At 41.9% G+C, this 15,695-nt stretch overlaps 1 protein-coding gene across 3 annotated transcripts in view; it reads right to left on the reverse strand.

Annotated features, from left to right (window-relative positions):
• fam221a (family with sequence similarity 221 member A) overlaps nucleotides 1-15,384 on the reverse strand; it is a 34,546-nt gene extending 19,162 nt beyond the window's left edge. The window contains exons 1-3 of one of the 3 annotated variants that reach the window (XM_067998195.1): nucleotides 15,290-15,384; nucleotides 7,591-7,644; nucleotides 228-418 (exon numbers count right to left, since the gene is read on the reverse strand). In XM_067998195.1, coding sequence (XP_067854296.1) covers nucleotides 228-418; nucleotides 7,591-7,644; nucleotides 15,290-15,354 — 310 coding nt within the window. In that variant the 5' untranslated portion in view covers nucleotides 15,355-15,384. Of the gene's footprint in view, nucleotides 1-227; nucleotides 419-7,470; nucleotides 7,645-15,289 lie in introns of all 3 variants that reach the window. The other 2 variants (XM_067998186.1, XM_067998203.1) reach the window with 2 other exon arrangements.
• Between the last annotated feature and the right edge of the window lie 311 nt (nucleotides 15,385-15,695).

A 15,695-nucleotide genomic window follows, 5' to 3' on the forward strand; every position in this document is an offset into this window, starting at 1 on the left:
ATTTGGCCATCTCAGCCTTAGGTTGAGAGTGGAAGCCTGAGAAGTACACCCGATCTGGGATAGTCCTAAAGGAGCTGGGATTGTAATTCACCACACTAATAACAAGCAAGATAGTAAGAAGAGGACAGATTTAAGATTACCAAAAGAATTAAAGGGAAGATTAGAAAAACCATCTTTACACAGATTCAAGATTACTGTCAATTACTGATCTATAACACAAAACTCACAGTTTTTGCATTTATATGGTGTCATTTCATTATGATCATCTGCAAAATGTTTGCACCTGCAGCGAATTGGCTGAGTTCCATTCAGTGGCACATAATAGTAGGAGATACACCTGCAACCTCTCGCTCTGCAGGGGAGCATAATTGGACGCTCTGTTGGAATTACTTTGAAATCCGTTTTGTGCTGTTTATATCTGTGGGAACAAAATGGGACACATTTCAACAAAGTTGTACAAGTATACATATATAAAGTTTTAATACATAACTGCATGGTTTCAAAATTTGGAGTAAGCACTCAGACCTACACTTACCAACATACATTATATACACACATCCAGCTATCAACATATTAAAAGTCTTAAATCTCTACACAATTCACGTCAACTTTTTCCTATTCTAAATGCAGACATTGGAGTTTATAAAGGAAACTGCCTACGCAATCTTGTCACATTATAATTACATCTTTCTAAGATTGCAGTACCACCAGTGGAGGGAGGGTGTAATTACAGCACAAGTTTACACAGGCAGTGTCCAATACAAATGTGGACATTGGCATTTATAACGGAAATATAAAAATGACAGAATGTATGACTTTCAAATCGGGACAGAATTACACCTGCGTCCAAATAAAGCCTACCCTATAACTCCACTTCACCTGGAGACAATGCATAGTCTTGACTCCACTGTGTAACACTACAAGAGATCAAATATATATTTTAGACAAACTCCGATGGCATTGCTCACGAAGTCATGGGACTTTTTTTTATAACAATAGGGATATTACCAATAAAGCGGGATGGGAAAATGCTACAGGAAGTGTGACACTTACAGGAATGCGTATGATATACAAGACTTAAAAAAATGTAAGATTGTGGTTATTTTTGCATTTATTTTGTATAATGGAATGTAAATGTAATTTTGTTTATTGATTTTTAAAAAAAAATTATACATACAAGATTTAAACTGTGTATAAAGTTGGGACTGATGAGTACATCAAAATATAAAGTATATGTACATATTGGTTTGCTTTGTTTCTGTAGCATGCAGTACAATAGCTTCTGTATTAGGAATTAATCCCAAATAAACATGTTAAAAGATTAGTAAAACAATGGTGTGTTTATGCTTTTCTCCTGTTGTATATTTTAATTGATGTTGGGGTAAGACTGTGTTCAGATGGGCCAAGAAGAAGCAGCTTACTGGTTTGTGTCAATATCTTTTAAGCGGGCGTTGTGGTCAGTATTATAATCAGTGTTATAGAATAGCGGGGTGTTCGCGCTAGCTGTTCTGGTTCAATTCCATCGCACCTCAATCACATTAAGAGATCACAATGCAACTACACTGACCCTTTGAGGGAAAAAAACGATAAATATTAAATAGATCCCTTTGAGTAAATTTCCTTATTATTCGTCTCTTTCCTCGTGGCCAATGAGATAGAGCAGATGATCGAGAAGGATGAAAAGAGACAGCGGGACATTACCAAGCTGGCAGGGTAGAATAAGAAGTAGGGAACAAGAGTGGCAGGAGGGAAAATCTCAGCAGGCTACAGACACAAAGCAGCCAGGAGTCACTGGTAAGTCTGAAAAGCACTGGAGCAGTGGGGTTGGAATAACAAAGAAAAAATATAGAAATAAAAGTATGGCAATGGAGTTAATTGGGAAAGCTGAAGCTTGCTGGCAGAAAGATGGAAAAGGATCGGTGAAGAAAGAGGAAAGTTCGTCGGGGAGTCCACAGGGTAGGGGAAGGTAAGACAATATAGAGGCGAGACAGCTGGTTAAAGTGGGGGATAAATGGCACTGATGTGGCAGGTGGTGAATGGAAAAATGGCAGAGGGAGCAGGTCTGCTCCTCATTGATGAACTGTCTGCAATTTTTAAAATAAAGCTGCACTGGTATGGGGAAGGCCTAGAGAGCCATCAAAGTGGCCTGCGAGAGAGTAAGGAAGAGGAGAATCCTGTGTCATTATATAAAGTGAAACATTGATATATGAGTATGTATTAGAGTCCCCAATATCAACACATTGGGGAACCCAACTATTTTGCAGGACTTCTATGATTATATTAAGAGAATCCACATATCAAGATATTGGAAACTGCTATAACTATATATTAGAGAACCCCTACATCAATATATTACACTGCCTGTACAAGAATATATAATATGGAGCCCCATTATAAATATTTATAGATAACTCATAAATGAGAACCCTATGCCCATTATGCTAGACAACACCTATATCAACTTATAAAATTGGAGAACCCCACATATATTAATAACCAAAATAAATATTTTATTGTATTAGAGAAAATATATATTATAGAACATATAATCACTGGTTAGGCTTCAGCTAGAGTATTGTATGTAATTCTGGCATCATACTTTAGGAAAGATGTCAAGGCCTTGGAGGGGGTGCAGAGGAGATTTACCAGAATGTACCAGGGATGAGAGACTGAGAAGGTTAAGGGGAGATTTAATACAAATAATGTACAGCACAGAAACAGGCAATTCGGCCCAACTGGCCCATGCCGGTGTTTATGCTCCATGTGAGCCTTCTGCACCTAACCCCATCAACATATGCTTCTATTCCCTTGCTCATGTTAATCTAGCTTTCCCTTAAATGCACCTATGCGAGTTGCCTCAACTACTTCTTGTGGTAGCGAGTTCCACATTCTTACCGCTCTCTGGGTGAAGTTTCTCCTGAATTCCCTATTAGATTTGTTAGTGACTATCTTATATTTATGGTCCCTAGTTCTGGTCTCCCCCCACATGTGGAAACATCTTCTCCACATCTACCCTGTCAAATCCTTTCATAATCTTAAAGACCTCTATCAGGTCACCCCTCAGTCTTCTCTTTTCTAGAGAAAAGATCTCCAGCCTATTCAATCTTTCTGGCTAGGTATATACTCTCATTTCTGGTATCATCTTAGTAAATCTTTTCTGTACCTTCTCCAGTGCCTCTATATCCTTTTTATAGTGTGGAGACCAGAACTGTTTGCAGTATTCCACATGTGGTCTAACCAAGGTTATGTACAAGTTTAGCATAACTTCTCTGCTTTTCAATTCTATCCCTCTAGAAATGAATATCAGTGTTTGGTTTACTTTTTTTAAAAATGGTCTTATTAACCTCAATAACTACTTTTAGTGATGTGTATCTGTACCCCTAAATCCCTCTGTTCCTCTACCCCATTTAGACTTTTACTTTCCAAGGAGTATGTGGCCTCCTTAGTCTTCCTACCAAAATGTACCACCTCACACTTACCTATATTGAAACTCATTTGCCAATTACACACCCATTCTGCAAGTTTATTAATGTCTTCCTGTATTTTGTCGCAGTTCTCCTCAGTATTAACTATACCCCCCAATTTGGCATCATCCACAAATTTTGAAATTGTACTTCCGATTCCAGAATCCAAATCGTTTATGCACATGGTGAACAACAATGATCCCAGCACTGATCCTTGTGGAACACCACTTCCCACCTTTTGCCAGTTTGAGTAACTACCTTTAACCCCAGCTGGTGTTCAAAATTATAAGGGGTTTTGTTAGAATAAGGAGAAACAGTTTCCACTAGCAGGAGGGTCAGTAACCAGAGGACACAGATTTAAGATAATTGGCAAAAAAAAGCCAGCAAGGGGAAGAGGAGGAGAATTTTTTTTATGCAGCAAGTTGTTATGATCTGTAATGCATTGCCTGAAAGGATGGTGGAAGCAGATTAAATAGTAACTTTCAAAAGGGGGAAGAATTTGCAGGGCTATAGGAAAAGAGCAGGGGAATAGGACTAATTGGATAGCTTTTTCAAAAGAACCGGCACAGGCATGATGGACCGAATGGCCTCCAACTGTGCTGTATAATTCTATGATTCTTTATATATTAGGGAAACAGTATAAGTTTTGCTTGTTTATCTTTATTATTTGCAATAGTTTCCTTTTCATTTAATTTCCTCTTAGGCATAACATGCCAATACTCAGGCTAATTAACGGTAATGTCAACGGTCATTATGTTATGCAGATGAGGAAAGCCATTTGACCCATCTTAGTTTATCAACTTATAATTTCCCTTCTCTCTTCCCCTCCACCACCAAGGTATTCATCTGTCTCTACGACCTTATCCAGAAGTGATTATTCTTTGCATGAAGGGAGAACTTCCTGTCAATATTAAAATTAGCCTTTCCAGTTTGTCTATATAAGTGACTACACTTCAAAAGTAATTCATTGGTTGTTAAGCACTTTGGAATGTCTAATGGACATAAAGGTGCTATGTAAATGCAACTGTTTCTTTCTTTGAGCCTTTGAAGGGAAATAATTTACAGGGCTATGGGGAAAGAGCAGGGGAATGGGACTAATTGGATAGCTCTTTCAAAGAGTCGCCACAGGCACAATGGGCCGAATGGCCTCCTCTTGTGCTATACCTACTATACTATGTCACCGTGTCCTGTCAAGGTTTCCTTGAAATAGTGGTCAGATTTACGTTTTCTATATGGTTTACTATCTTCTATACCTGTATGGAAGTTTCTTCTCTGTTGCTTCCTTTCAAGGCTAAAGAGTCCAAATTTCTCTAATCTTTCCTCATAACTTAATCCTTTGACACTAGCGATGAGTCACACCACCTCCAGGCCACTAATGTTTCCAGTCATCAAAACTGGCTACAGTACAAAAAGTGCAGTGTAACCAGAGCACTGTACACATGCAATATGATATCATCTTATTTATATTCTACTGATTCAGCAATATAATTGATTCACTGATTGCTGCTCTGCATTGACTTAACATGTTAATTCTTGACTCTGGCTGTTTTGCTGTGCCTTTGTCATTATTAAGTGGAGAAACTGGAATTTGCAAGCTATGAAGGAATGGAGACCTTACATTACCATTCATTGTGTTAGCTGCTTAACCAGTAAAAATTTCCCAACTTTGTTCATGTGGCTAAATGTGTAGTTGTAGGAGAACATAACTGAATGTCAGTGGAGAACAGCAAGTCTAATGGGTGCCGCTTGGAGTATCATGATGACATATTTGGTGAGCAAGGAAGGGCCAGAAATAAGCAGAGAATAAGACATGTGTTGGAGTATGTCATCCAGAGAGTGAATATAGACTTCAGGATTAAAAGGATTTCACAGGAAGTGAGGGGAAAAAATTGCACAACTGTAGGAAGAACACCAAGATCAATGTCTGTGTATTGCTGTAATTTGCAGCACAGGAAAAATATGCACCTAATAGAAACTTGCACTTTTAAACAAATGATACCCAAAAAGCTGTACTGACACAGGAAAATGTTAATAAGAATGTAGCAAGTAAGGTATAGGAAATTAAAATAGCAAGGTTGTACAATTTACATTATACATACCATGATGGCTGAAAGAATGTACAGCAAAGATGAATTTCCATGGGCTAAATCACCATCCGGTCTCATTGTCCGCTGTTCTTTTGTTTAAAAAGGTAAAACTGGCAGACAGTAGAAAGTTGCAAAGTGCAAAAGATGCTAAACCCCTCAGAAGAAACCTGAGGAATGTACAATTGATCTTTAAGGCAGAGAGAGAGTTAGGAAAATGTACAGTGTTTAGAGGTTGGGGAATAGCACAGAACTCATGCTAAGCACCACATTATTCAGATCTTCTATAATTTGCACTGTGTTACATGAACATATCCATACATTATGATTGAATACATAATAGAGCATGTTATAACACTGCAGCACCCAGAAGGACAGAGTTTATTTACTCATAATATACCATCTGCTCTCTTCACAAAGAAAGAGGAGATCACAGTTCAACTAACAGAATCAGAAGAACAAACACAATCACCAGCAGTACAAATCCAAACTGTCACCAAACAGTAGCATAGGGATACAGTAGTGTATTGGTTATATTACTGAGTAATAATCCAGAGAACACAAATTTAAATCCCACTAGGCCAGTTTGAGAATTTTAATTCAGTTTTTAAAAAAAATTGGAAATAAAAAGTTGATATCAATAAAAGTAACCATGAAACTGTCAGATTGTTGGAAAAACCCGACTGGTTCACTAATATCCTTTAGGAAAGGAAACCTGCCTTCTTTATCCGATCTGGCCTATATGTGAGTCTAGTCCCACGTCACCATAGTTGACTCAAAATTGCCTAGCAAGCCAGTTGGTGTGGGACTGGAGTCAGTTGTAGGCTAGACCGGGTAAAGACAGCAGGTTTCCTTCCCTAAAGCATATTAGTGAACCAGTTGCGTTTTTAATGACAATCAGACAGCTTCATGGGTCACTTTTACTCATACCAGCATTTTATTTCCAGATTTATTAAACTGAATTTATATTCTCAAACTCGCATTCTCTGGATTATTAGTTCAGGCCTCTGGATTACTAGGCTAGTAATTTAACCGCTAAACTACAGTACCCAGTCACCCAATACATATAAAGGATAGAAGGCGAGAGTGAAAGTTAACAACAAAGGTAGATAAATAAAAAAAACAAATAAGTCAAAGCGAAAACAGCATAAAATGAATGAACAGCCAAAAGGAAAACAAAAGCAAAAAGTGAAAATGTATAAGATGACAAAAGAAAATTAAAATGGTTATAAATGTAAGATAGTCACTAATAAATCCAATGGGGAGTTCGGGAGAAACTTCTTTACCCAAAGGGTGGTAAGAATGTGGAACGCACTACCATGAGGAGTAGTTGAGGCAAATATCAGATGCATTTAAGGGGAAGCTAGATAAGCAAGAGGGAGAAAGGAATAGAAGGATATGGTGATAGGGTTAAAAGAAGAGGGGTGGGAGGAGGCTTGTGAGGGGCATAAAAGCCGACATAGATCAGTGGGCCAAATGGCTTGTTTCTCTGCTGTACACCCTATATAAAAATGATAACAATTAAAGTGTTGAGGTCACAGCACAGCCCTTTTTATCATATTGTCTCTGGAGCATGGAGATATTACTTCGACTGGGCTCCCATGAAGGTTCTTACGCAGGACCCAGCATACCAAATTTTCATTAAAATTTACCTGAGGAAGGAGGAAGCCTCCGAAAGCTTGTAGATTTCAAATAAAAATCATTGGACTATAACTTGGTGTTGTAAAATTGTCAACCCCAGTCCATCACCGGCATCTCCACTTCATTAAAATCAACAGTGACTGTAGTCATTTGTCCCAGACTGGCATGTTGAGAGGCCTGATCAATGGCTGAAACCATTCATTCGCCCAAAAGCGAAAGCAGGATAAACTAAAATTTAAAAAAATAGATAAACAAAAACAAAAGTAAGTTCTAAAAATTACCTATGCCTGCAAAAACAGAGTGTTTCTGGACCAACTAGTTTGCAATCAATGCCATTGGGTGATGACCAGCTGACAAACAACCGATTTTGTAATCGTATTGGCAATACTTCCTTCTTGTACCTCTCGTACTCCTCCGGCGTAAAGAGATTCCCACCATCATCCTCACCAACAATCCTATGACCAAAAATAACTAAAGCTATAGTCACCAGTTCAATTAGCAAACAAAAAATTGGCACAGTATACAGATGTAAAGTATATTATATCTTTACAAAAGCTGCAGAAAAAATACGTTGGATTTTTTTTGGATATTCAAGAAAATATATTTGTTTCAGAATTTACTGAAACGACCAACTACATTTCTCTTCCTCTTTTGTTATTTATTTTTACAAACTTCATAGTAGACCCACCCTGAAGGACTGCTACAAATGTATCGACTTTTGCTTACACTGTGAAAAACTGATTACTCATGATTCTGATTTATACACCCAGACTCCTAAAAAAGTTCAGTTGGGACTGGCTATGAATCTTAATACTTTACTAGTATATCTCCAGCAGTGTTCCTCACAGGCTGAGGAGTGGAGCTTAGGAGTGAGCAGAAGAACAGGGATGAGATAAGGCAGAAATGGAGTGTCAGGCAAGGCCTGAGACTTCAGGTTTAATGAGGTGTGTAGAAGAGCATGCCAGGAGCAGCACCAGGCGTACCTAAGAATGAGGTGCCAACCTGGTGAAGCTACAACACAGGATTATATGCATGCTAAACAGCGGAAGCAACATGCTATAGACAGAACTAAGTGATTCCACAACCAACAGATCAGATCAAAGCTCTGCAGTCCTGCCATATCCAGACGTGAATGGTGTAGGGGGTAACATATTAGCATGAATAAAGGATTAGTTAGCGAACAGGAAACAGAGAGTAGGCATAAATGGGTCATTTTCAGGTTGGCAAGATGTAACGAGTGGAGTGCCACAGGGATCAGTGCTTGGGCCTCAACTATTTACAATCTATATCAACGACTTGGATGAAGGGACCGAACGTATGGTTGCTAAATTCGCTGATGACACAAAGGTAGGAAGGAAAGTAAGTTGTGCAGAGGACATAAGGAGTCTGCAAAGGGATATAGATAGGTTAAGTGAGTGGGCAAAAATTTGGCAGATGGAATATAATGTGGGAAAATGTGAACTTGTTCACTTTGGCAGGAGGAATAGAGAAGCAGTATATTATTTAAATGGAGAGAGATTGAAGAACTCTGAGGTAGAGAGAGATCTGGGTGACCCAGTACACGAATCACACAAAAAAAGTTAGTATGCAGGTACAGCAAGTGATTAGGAAGGTAAATGGAATGTTGTAATTTATTGCAAGGGGAGTGGAATATAAAAGTAGAGATGTTTTGCTACAGTTGTACAGGACATTGGTGAGACTACGTCTAGAATACTGTGTGCAGTTTTGGTCTCCTTATTTAAGAAAGGACATAATTGCTTTGGAGGCGGTTCAGAGAAGGTTCACTCGACTGATTCCTGGGATGAGGGGGTTATCTTACGAGGAAAGATTGGACAAGTTGGGCCTGTAAACACTGGAGTTCAGAAGAATGAGAGGTGATCTTATTGAGACATAAAAGATCCTGAGGGGACTAAAATGGTCGATGCTGAGAGGATGTTTCCCCTTGTGGGAGAGACTAGAACTAGGGGCCACAGTTTAAAAATAAGGAGTCTCCCATTTAAGACGGAGATGAGGAGAAATTTTTTCCCTCAGAGGGTCGTGAGACCGTGGAACGCTCTTCCCCAGAGAGCGGTAGAGGCAGGGTCACTGAATATTTTTAAGGCCGAGTTAGATAGATTCCTGATTAACGAGGGAGTCAAAGGTTATAATAGATAGATGGGAAAGTAGGGTTGAGGTCACAATCAGATCAGCCATGATCTTATCAAATGGCAGAGCAGACTCGAGGGGCCGAATGGCCTACTCCTGCTCTTAATTCGTATATTTGTATGTGGTGGACAATTAAACAACTAATGGAAGGAGGAGTCTCTGTAAACATTCCCATCCTCAAAGATGGCAGAGTCCAGCACGTGAGTGCACAAGATAAGGCTGGAGCGTTTGCAACCATCTTCAGCCAGAAGTAGATGCAGCAAGACCTGGACAACATCCAGGCTTGGGCTGATAAGTGGCAAGTAACATTCGCGCCAGGCAATGACCATCTCCAACAAGAGAGAGTCTAACCACCTCCCCTTGACATTTAACGGCATTACCATCGCTGAATCCCCCACCATCAACATCCTAGGGGTCACCGTTGACCAGAAAGAGTCAATGGAAAGACTAAGAAAGAGGTTCTGCTGATGGAGTTTGAGCAGCTGGGGACTAAATTAAAAAGCAGAACCACAAAGGTGATAATCTCCGGTTTATTACTTGAGCCACGAGCAAATCGGCACAGGGTAAATAAGATCAGAGAGATGAATGCGTGGCTCAAAGATTGGTGTGGGAAAAGTGGGTTTCGATTCATGGGGCACTGGCACCAGTACTGGGGAAAGAGGGAGCTGTTCCATTGGGACGGGCTTAACCTGAACCATGCTGGAACCAGTGTTCTGGCAAACCGAATAACTAGGGCAGTAGAGAAGGCTTTAAACTAAATAGAGGGGGCGGGGGTGGGGTGGGGGGGGGGGTGGAGGGCTCAGGTGGGGCGAAATTTAGATTGATAAAGAGAAAAGACAAGGAAGTAGTACAGGAAAGTGATGGGGGTAATGATCAACAGAGCGTGTCAGGAAGGGACAGAGCGTACAAACATAAGAGTGCTCTAGCAAATGGGGCCGGGGTAGGAAAGAATGGTAAAAAGACAAAATTAAAGGTTCTTTATCTGAATGCGCGCAGCATTCGTAATAAGATAGATGAATTGACAGCACAAATAGAAACAAATGGGTATGATCTCGTGGCCATTACAGAGACGTGGTTGCAAGGTGACCAAGGTTGGGAGCTAAATATTCAGGGTTATTTAGCATTTTGGAAGGATAGGAAAAAAGGTAACAGTGGTGGGGTAGCTCTGTTAATAAAGGATGAAATTGGTATAATAGTGAGAAATGATCTTAGCTCAGAAGATCAGGATGTCAAATCAATTTGGGTGGAGGTAAGAAATAGCAAGGGAAAGAAATCACTGGTGGGAGTAGTATATAGGCCCCCTAACAGTAGCTACACTGTAGGGCAGAATATAAATCAGGAAATAAGGGGGGCTTGTAAAAAAGGTAATGCAATAATCATGGGCGATTTTAACTTTCATATAGACTGGACAAATCAAATTGGCAAAAAATAGCCCTGAGGAGGAGTTCATAGAGTATATTAGGGACCGTTTCTTAGACCAATGTATTGGAGAACCAACCAGGGAACAGGCCATTTTGGATCTGGTACTGGGTAACGAAACAGTACTAATTAATGATCTCAAAGTAAAGGATCCCTTAGGAAACAGTGATCATAATATGATAGAATTTCACATCCAGTTTGAGAGCAAGGATCTTGGGTCTGAAACTACTGTATTAAACTTAAATAAGGGCAATTATAAAGGAATGAGGGTGGAATTGGCTAAAGTGGACTGGGTAAACAGATTAGATGGTATGATGGTGGATAAGCAGTGACAAACATTTAAAAAAATATTTTATGACTTGCAACAAAAATATATCCCTGTGAGGAGGAAAGACTCCACAAAAGGGTGAACCAACCATGGCTAACTAAGGAAGTCAAGGATGGTATCAGGTTAAAAGAAAAAGCATACAACGTAGCAAAGATTAATGGTATGCCCGAAGATTGGGAAAACTTTAAAAACCAGCAAAGGATGACTAAAAGAATAATAAAGAGGGAGAAAATAAATTATGAGAGTAAACTAGCAAGAAATACAAAAACTGGCAGTAAAAGCTTCTACAAGTGTATATAAAAAGGAAGAGGGTAGCGAAAGTAAACATTGGTCTCTTAGAGGATGAGACTGGGGAAATAATAATGGAAAACAAGGAAATGACAGAGGAATTGAACAGATATTTTGTATCTGTCTTCACAGTAGAAGACACTAATAACATACCAATAATAGTAGAAAATCGAGGGCAAAGGGGAGGAAGGAACTAAAAACAATCACTATCACTAGAGAAAAAGTATGAGGTAAACTAATGGGTCTAAAGGGTGACAAGTCCCCTGGACCTAATGGCTTGCATCCGAGGGTCTTAAAGGAAATGGCTTCAGAGATAGTGGATGCATTGGTTGTAATCTTCCAGAATTGACTAGATTCTGGAAAGGTCCCAGCGGATTGGAAAACCGCAAACGTAACACCCCTATTCAAGAAGGGAGAGAGACAGAAAGCCGGTAACTATAGAGCAGTTAGCCTAGCATCTGCCATTGGGAAAATGCTAGAATCCATTATTAAGGAAGCAGTAGCAGGATATTGGGAGACTCATAATACAATCGTGGAGAGTCAACATGGTTTTATGAAGGGGAAATCATGTCTGACAAATTTATTAGAGTTCTTTGAGGAAGTAACGGGCAGGGTGGATAAAGGGGAACCTTTATGGATGCAGTGTATTTGGATTTCCAAAATGCATTCGATAAGGTGCCACATAAAAGATTACTGCACACGATAAGATCTCATGGTGTTGGAGGAAATATACTGGCATGGATAGAGGATTGGGTAACTAACAGAAAACAAAGAGCCGGGATAAAAGGGTCATTTTCAAAATGGCAATCTGTAACTAGTGGGGTGCCGCAGGGATCAGTGCTGGGGCCTCAACTATTTACAATATATATCAATGACTTGGATGAAGGAACAGAGTGTCTTATGGCCAAATTTGCTGATGATACAAAGATAGGTGGAAAAGCAAGTTGTGATGAGGACACAATGTGTCTGCAAAGGGATATTGACAAGTTAAGCGAATGGGCAAAAATTTGGCAGATGGAATATAATGTGGGAAAATGTGAAGTCATCCACTTTGGGAGGCAAAATATTATTTGAATGGAGAAATACCACAAAATGCTGCGGTACAGAGGGATCTGGGTGTCCTCGTGCATGAAACACAAAAAGTCAACAAACAGGTGCAGCAGGTAATCCGGAAGGCAAACAGAATATTGGCCTTTATTTCTAGGGGGATGGAATATAAAAGCAGGGAAGTGATGCTACAACTGTACAGGGTGCTGGTGAGACCACACCTGGAGTACTGCGTACAGTTCTGGTGCCCTTATTTAAGGAAGGACATACTTGCATTGGAAGCAGTTCAGAGGGGGTTCACCAGGTTGATTCCGGATATGGAAGGGTTGTCTTATGAGGAAAGGTTGAACAGGTTGGGTCTATACTCATTGGAGTTTAGAAGAATGAGAGGAGATCTTATTGAAACATACAAGATTCTGAGGGGACTCGATAGGGTAGATGCTGAGAGGATGTTACCCCTCCTGGGGGAATCTAAAACTAGGGGACATAGTCTCAGAATAAGGGGTCGCCCGTTTAAGACGGAAATGAGGAGGAATTTCTTCTCCCAGAGGGTCGTGAATCTTTGGAATTCTTTATCTCAAAAAGCTGTGGCGGCTGAGTCATTGAATACATTCAAGGCTGAGTTAGACAAACTTTTGATCAGCAAGGGAGTCAAAGGATATGGGGAAAGGGTGGGAAAATGGAGTTGAGGTAAAAATCAGATCAGCCATGATCTCATTAAATCGCGGAGCAGGCTCGAGGGGCCGAATGGCCTTCTCCTGCTCCTATCTCTTATGGTCTAGAAACTTAACTGGACCAGCCACATAAATACTGTGGCTACAAAAGCAGGTCAGAAGCTGGGTATTCTGCAGCGAGTGACTCACCAAAGCATTTCCACCATCTACAAGGCACAAGTCAGGAGTGGGATGGAATACTCTCCACTTGCCTGGATGAGTGCAGCTCAAACAACACTCAAGAAGCTCGACACCATCTACGACAAGGCAGCCCACTTGATTGGCACCCCGTCCACCACCCTAAACATTCACTCCCTTCATCACTGGCACACCGTGGCTGCAGTGTGTACCATCCACAGGATGCATTGCAGCAACTCACCAAGGCTTCTTAGACAGCACCACCCAAACCTGCGACCTCTACCACCTAGAAGGACAAGGGCAGCAGGCACATGGGAACAACACCACCTGCACGTTCCCCTCCAAGTCACACACCATCCCGACTTGGAAATATATCGCCGTTCCTTCAGCGTCAGTGGGTCAAAATCCTGGAACTCCCTACCTAGCAACACATTGGGAGAACCTTCACCACATGGACTGCAGCGGTTCAAGAAGGCGGCTGCAGTCCGTGTGGTGAAGGTTCAAGAATGTGCCTGCTGCTTTTGTCCTTCGAGATGGTAGAGGTCGCGGGTTTGGGAGCTGTTGTCGAAGAAGCCTTGGCGAGTTGCTGCAGTGCATCCTGTGGATGGTACATACTGCAGCCACAGTGCACCGGTGGTGAAGGGAGTGAATGTTTAGGGTGGTGGATGGGGTGCCAATCAAATGTGCTGCTTTGTCCTGGATGGTGTCGAGCTTCTTGAGTGTTGTTGGAGCTGCACTCATCCAGGCAAGTGGAGAGTATTCAATCACACTCCTGATTTGTACATTGTAGACGGTGGAAAGGCTTTGGGGAGTCAGGAGGTGAGTCACTCCCCGCAGGATACCCAGCCTCTGACCTGCTGTTGCAGCCACAGTATTTATATGGCTGGTCCAGTTAAGTTTCTGGTCAATGGTTACCCCCAGGATGTTGATGGTGGGGGATTTGGCGATGGTATAGCCGTTGAATGTCAAGGGGAGGTAGTTAGACTCTCTCTTGTTGGAGATGGTCATTGCCTCGCACTTGTCTGGCGCAAATGTTACTTGCCACTTATCTGCCCAAGTCTGGATGTTGTCCAGGTCTTGCTGCAATGCAGGCACGGACTGCTTCGTTATCTGAGTGGTTGCGAATGGAACTGAACACTGTGCAATCATCAGGGAACATCCCCATTTCTGGAACCATAAAAGTTAACAGCATAGGAAGCCATTCACCCCATTAGGTGTGCTGGCTCTTTGCTGGAGCAATCCAGAACTAATTACACTGCTCTGTGTTCTTCCAGTAGCTTTTTGCTTTAAATATTTGTCCGATTTAACCAGAAAAGATGCAATGCTCTCCCCCTTGATCACTCCTTGTGGCAAAGCATTGTGTGCTCCAACAGCCCTCGACATAACGAAATGTCGACAAGCCTTTCTCCGCATTCTCAGTGATGATTTTAAATCAATGAGCCCTCATCAATGACTGTCCCACCAATTGGTTGTCCCGATTCACGATCAAAACCCGAAATAATTTGAGAAACTTCTATTCACTCTCCTCCTAGCTTTCTCTGCTCCAGTGAAAGTAACCCCTCACTGTCTGGTGTCTCCTCGCAACTAGTTTCCCATCCGTTTTGGTGAATCTGTGCTGTCCATGGACTGAAATTACATGTTGTCCCAACAGCCAGCAGAGAGAAGGCAACTTCCATCCTACCGGTCTGGGCTGAATCTGAACCCAAGTCCCAGACAAACCCCAATCCCACACAAGGACCGCTGACGGGGCGAACGCAACCAGCCCACGTAAGAATGGGTTCGCCCATGGAGACCGCGCAAAGGAGCCGGACTGAGGCTTCACAGAGTAACCCGGTGGAAAGCCCAGCCCAGCCCAGCCCGGCCCGGCCCGGCCTCTCCGCCTGCCCGTCAGGGGCCCAGACCCGAGCCCTTGGTCACTGTGGATCAGTCCTGCCCGCACTCTGCAACCGCCGCCCTCACAAGACTCCGACACACGCTGAGGGCCAACCAGGTATGTGAAGCCGTGAGGCGCCGCGCTCTGACCTGCGGTACTCCACATAAGAGTCGATGGCGGCGGACCCGTCCCTGCCCACTCGGATCCGCTCCATGACCGCCACTCACAGCGTCGCCGCGCTGTTGCTATGCGATGGAATCACCCGGCAGCCACCGCGCGAAGCTGACTGGAGCATCTGGACGATGGAACCAAAGTTCATGATAGTAAATATACAGCAAAGCTATAGGGGCAGTGTCAATATACAGCACAGCTATAGGGGCTCTGTCAATATACAGCACAGCTATAGGGGCTCTGTCACTATACAGCACAGCTATAGGGGCAGTGTCAATATACAGCACAGCAATAGGGGCTCTGTCACTATACAGCACAGCGATAGGGGCAGTGTCAATATACAGCACAGCTATAGGGGCAGTGTCAATATACAGCACAGCTATA

The sequence above is a fragment of the Heptranchias perlo genome, chromosome 2 (genome assembly GCF_035084215.1).
Source record: "Heptranchias perlo isolate sHepPer1 chromosome 2, sHepPer1.hap1, whole genome shotgun sequence".
Lineage (NCBI taxonomy): Eukaryota > Metazoa > Chordata > Chondrichthyes > Hexanchiformes > Hexanchidae > Heptranchias > Heptranchias perlo.